Source organism: Thermobia domestica, chromosome 13 (assembly GCF_964235325.1).
Source record: "Thermobia domestica chromosome 13, izTheDome1.hap1.1, whole genome shotgun sequence".
In the NCBI taxonomy this organism is placed as follows: domain Eukaryota; kingdom Metazoa; phylum Arthropoda; class Insecta; order Zygentoma; family Lepismatidae; genus Thermobia; species Thermobia domestica.
Genome location: NC_137466.1, coordinates 184,974,481 through 184,979,874, shown reverse-complemented (window position 1 = coordinate 184,979,874; position 5,394 = coordinate 184,974,481). Strand labels below are relative to the sequence as shown.

Here is a 5,394-nt window from a genome sequence, read left to right as displayed (position 1 = left end):
CAAATTTATTGATTTACTGAAAATATTATGTTGTGGAAACAAGTGCTCAATAATGCATCTTCAGTTCTGTTGAATGTTCATACATAATTCCATATAAATAATATGCATAATGTGAAACCAGTCCATTGCGGATTTTTGACAAGTTATTGGGACAATTCATAGAATTAATCTTAATTTATACTAACACATTTCAAATGTCTCAAATGAGCCGGTGTTCCTTAAATAGTTGTGATACCAGTGTCTTTTAATGTCATTGGTTCTGTCTGGTTACAGCATACTTTGAAAATACTATATACTCTTTTATATTCTTACATTTTATTTATTTTTCCCATGACCTAATTCTATTATAAAAATGAATTGTGAGCGGCTTCTGCAGACTTAAGCAAATATGCGCGCTCCATTACTTACTATTGTAGCTTTGCTGTGGGCTTTGATCAGACTTGCTACCAGCATACATGTTCTCAGACTTCAGGCTCACACGTGACTCTCAATTACAGAAGAATTTGTGTGGTTGTCCGCATGTTTATAATACGTTTGTACTCTTTCTCCAAGGCCTAACTTTCAGATGCCGACACAGACTAGAAGGCACACAAATACCCAAAAACAAGAGCAATGATTTAAAGCGTTAGTGAAACAGTGTTTTACACGGACAGTTTCAGAGTGGGATTTCTGTTGCTTGTGTCTTAATCACGGACGAGGATAATTCAGGATTAGTCTGCATCTCCTGTGTTCAATGTTCACTGTTGAATTAACACCAGTGAACCATGAGCTGTTTACGTGCTTATCTGCAATGCATTATCATAAACATACAAGAGGTCTTTAGTAAACATGCGCTCATAAAATAGTCTAGAAGATCAGAGCTGTGCCGACTACTGGTTTGTAGCAAAAAATTACCCACTGACAATTTTTGCAGTAGAACACTCTTCCACGTTCTCGTGCTCTCAGTGATAAAACAGTAGATTGAAATCAGGTTTATGATAATTAGCAAGACCCGCTAAAAGATATTTTGAGTTATTGGTGGATATCTTCGCATACTAATATACGAGATGAAGTGATGCTGGGCGCTATCGTATAGGACACTTTCATCTCACACATTCATATATAGCACGTGATGGTAAGTGTACAGTTTCTGAAAATTGAATATCTCACAGAGAATTCGGTACATTTTAAAATAATATCCAGAAAACACAAGCATCTGACAACGTTTGGGATTTTCTAATAATATTAGTTAAATTTCATCGAATAACGTGATATTCTGTGACCATATGCTCGAATTTATTTGCAGCATTGAAATAATTAATGTTCAATGATGATTTTCTTTATATTTCAGGTCTTGTGGGCTTTATTATTTCTATGTTAGTAACTTTTAAAGTTCTATTTTTGTGTTTATTTGTATTTCAAAGTTTCTGTTACTAATTTGAGTTTGTTACTCACTTAGTTGTATTTTTTGTTTTAACTCATCAAGTAATTAATCTCTTATGATACAAAGTTTTTAAAACCTTAGTGAAGACCACATTTGAATAAACTGCTTATCACTGTTACAACTAATTACAGCTGACACATCCTAGCAACTCATTTTTCATTCACTAGACAGTGTATACGTCTTCATGTATTTCTAGTAATGAAATTGTAGTTCCTGAATGTTCTTTTATGAGTAATTAGATTTTTTGCCAGTGGTGAAGAGTGAAATACTTCTAGGCTTTATCAAAGTTGATGATGTTTATTATTCACTTAACACTATTCAAAGTGACGAGCACTTTCAGTTTGAAGGTAATTAACAAAATTCACTTTGTCTTTCTTTTTATGTAGATTTTGGTTTGAACTTATTCGTCAAAAGTTCAGTTAAAAAGGCTGTAAAAGTAATGAACAGGCCAAAGATAAGTAAGCAAAACGCACCAAGTAAATCAGAAATGCCAAACACACGAAATTCAGAGTTCTTCTTTGCTGCATTTGCCGCAATCGAACGTATAACATCCTGGTGCCATTTTTCAATAAGACCAGCAGAATCACAAGCTTCAATAATCTCTTCAAACACATCTACAAATGGAGAACCTCTTCGCATTGTATAAACACCTGGATAATAAGCAAATGGTTCTGGAACTATATGCATCAAGGATTTTCCGGTAGAGTCAGTAAATGCTTCCATTTGCATCATGTATTCTGAGATAGCTTTACCCCAGAAGAAACCATAGTTCTTCGTCTCAACTACTTTCTCATAACCTTCCATCATAGAATCAACTGCTACATAATTATCATATATTGCTTTGATAACTGGGTTTGAAGAATGTTGAAGCATCTGACGGTGTTGGTGAATTCCACCAACCATCATTCCAGAATTCACCATTTCTTGCAAAGTGTCAACAGGAGGATATTTCTTAGGATGTGTCAAAAATCCAAACAAAGCAGCTTGATAACAATTGAAGAGAACAAAAGCTGGGAAAATCCAAACTAAAAATACTGCTCTTATTATTGGAATGTTTTCAGGATCTTTAATTGAGATTCCCAATAAAACAGAGAGATTTCGTAGGAAGCTCAGCAGTAGAGACTGTTTCCTATTCAAAGCAATTCTCCTGGTAATGTGTATGGTAATAGAACACATTACATAAACAACCACAATCACTACCCATGAGCCTGGTTGAAATGGGAAATAAATATTCAACCAACGAGGGTATAAGTCAGATACAGGAACAACAAAAGATCCATAATTGGATCTCCTGGCATATATTGGTTCAGATATTTTCATCCAAGTTTTATGTGCAGATATAAAAGATATATCTCCCTCATACAATCCAATTAAAACACCAAAAAGTGTCCCACGTAAAGTACCATTAGGAAACTTTTGAATATATTCCTTCATGTTATTAGCGCATTTCAGTTGTAAGGAGAAATTTAATTTAGCAGACAATGTTTCCATAAGTTTCCCACACATGCCATTGAGTTTAAACGCTTTGTTGGGATTTTCTTCCAGAAACAAGTAAGGTGGCATATTCAAGCTGGTAAGTGATAAGGGACATCCGTATAGGTTTTTAACCTTTTCTGGGAAAAAGTTGGTACTGATTTTATATTCACGAAACTTTGACACATGTATGAGAATACTTTTCACATTCGTACCACAACTATTAATAAACGGAAAGTAAGTGTACGTGTAAAGAATGTGATAATTTAAGGAACGGGCAAAGACAATGAGAATAATATTTAATATGTCTTTCTGAAAAGATATTTTGAATGTTTCACTTATAAGTTCTTCACTATAGTAATGAGTTGTTAGAACAACAATGAATTGCGATCGTGGATTCCAGAATGATATAACCTGTTTTGTATACTCAATCAATTGTGGAAATGACAAAATATCCCTCAGTAGAATAAGATACTTTGTTGAATGTCTTTCACATTCTAAATGATCGATTAGATTTGTTTCAGATCTTTGAGCGACGTTCATTTTAATATTTATTAGAGGTTTTCCATATTTGCTTAAGAAGGAGTCAATAATTTTCAAGTTGTCATCTGCTGACACCACCAATGTTCTGGTATTATGAAAATAGTTTTGTAAAATAGTTACCACATTTTCACTGGCAATGTTTACAATCTCAGCGTGGTTATCTACTTTTACCTTGTTCATTAATGCTTCAGGAGAGATCACGATGACAAGCAGGACGTAAAGAGAAAGTGCACTGTTCATGGTCAAGAAGAAAAACATCCTGCAAAAAAAAACAAAAAGTTTGAAAACCTATTAGTAATAAACTTTGTACATTCTCCCTATATAAACAAATAAAACTGTGTGCTGTTAACGGTAATGAGTTAGGTGAATATGACCTGATACTGTTGTCTGGGTGTCTTTTGTAGAGCGGAAGGTCTATTCTATTTAATTATGATAATCGGTAGAATAAAAGGCTTCAAACTTCGGTTATTCACTGTAACTTAATGAGAATTTATTTATAGAATTATAACCTATGTGTGTTGGTGCAGGTTTGAAGATTTCGGATTTTGACCATGTATACACGACAAATGGACACAAAAAATAATGACTATTGTCAAGTGCCCTCTATCATCAGGTGTGTTGACCTGCCAGTTGCGTCTTACACATAAACCATAATAGACTTTTAACGTTTTTGTTTTCGATCATCCCTCGAATTGATCTATTAGGGCTAGTGATGCAGTGAGTGATATGGTTTTAATTGATTGATCATGATACGTAACAGAAGAATTTAGTAGTTATGTACTTGTTACACATATACTTTAGTGCGAAAAGTCATGGGGTTAGCGGTACGGAACTAGCTTATGACGCGAGAGCATCGCAGGAAAGAAGTCAAATCACGTGAAACAATCTCAGTGCTGTCAGCTGGACATTTGCTAGTGCAGCAAAACATTTGTACAGTTGTGATAACAACCCCAGCGAAAATGATTGAAATTTGGTTTGGGATAAGACTTGGTGCTAAGTGAATGAGGCATTCAGTTCAGAAGTCGTTGAGATATTTAATTTTGTCGCTTCACTCTGTCAATGGCGAACTGTGAGTATTTCATTCTAAGCGAGTGGTGACGCATGAGCATATTCGTCCAGGCAAACAGTCAACCAATGATGCATGAATTGACAACACAGTAAATCCAGGACATTCCAACAAAATGTATTCGATATCAGTGTAGAGCAATGCAGTGTACATGGGATTTAGCAGCTACAAATCGACACGAATTTCGGTATTAAAAACTGCCAACTGGCGATCCATTTGGGTTCATAAACGCGAGTATCTGGACTTAGATGACAGGCGACATGTAGCTTGGTGAGATGATGCTTGCTGACCTTCCAGACCCCTATATCACTTCCAATACATAATTTGGCCCTCAAGAGCGCCGAATTTGAAATTTATCGAGCATATTTTGAATATTATCTAAACAAAGAACAATTTTTGTCCAGGATCCTTCAACTGGTACAACAACAGAATTGTGGACGGCAATCAGGTCAGCATGTCTACACACTCCTTAGCGGACTACCAACAACTTGTCTTATTCTGTCATACCAATTTGTTATACTTCGCCGTGTTCGATGGTGCAGGGCGTTTTTATGTAGGTATTTCATGACTTTTAGCACTTACCTATATGTTTCTTTAAAATCTGTATAATTATACTTTCATTACTCTTACATTATTAGAATACTGGGGAAATGGATAAATACAAAGTTAGTGACTACAGATGTATTCATTTTGCAGATGTCGAACACTATTTTCTAATAATTAGATGATTGAAATAAATGAATTGAATTTTCAGTTTGCTTTTAAATATTTTATTTTATTATTTTAGTAGCAGAGCATTAATTTACCATGAATTGCTGAAGCTAAATAATTTAGACATTTTTCGATCTCACAGAGCATATTAGAGTAGTAGTTTGATTTATTTCAAATG

At 34.6% G+C, this 5,394-nt stretch overlaps 1 protein-coding gene across 1 annotated transcript; it reads right to left on the bottom strand.

Moving 5' to 3' along the window:
* Positions 1–1,801: 1,801 nt before the first annotated feature.
* Positions 1,802–2,986, bottom strand: LOC145667893 (uncharacterized). The gene has a single exon (XM_081735323.1). The coding sequence runs from the start codon at positions 2,984–2,986 to the stop codon at positions 1,802–1,804; it is 1,185 nt and encodes a 394-aa protein (XP_081591449.1).
* Positions 2,987–5,394: the final 2,408 nt, after the last annotated feature.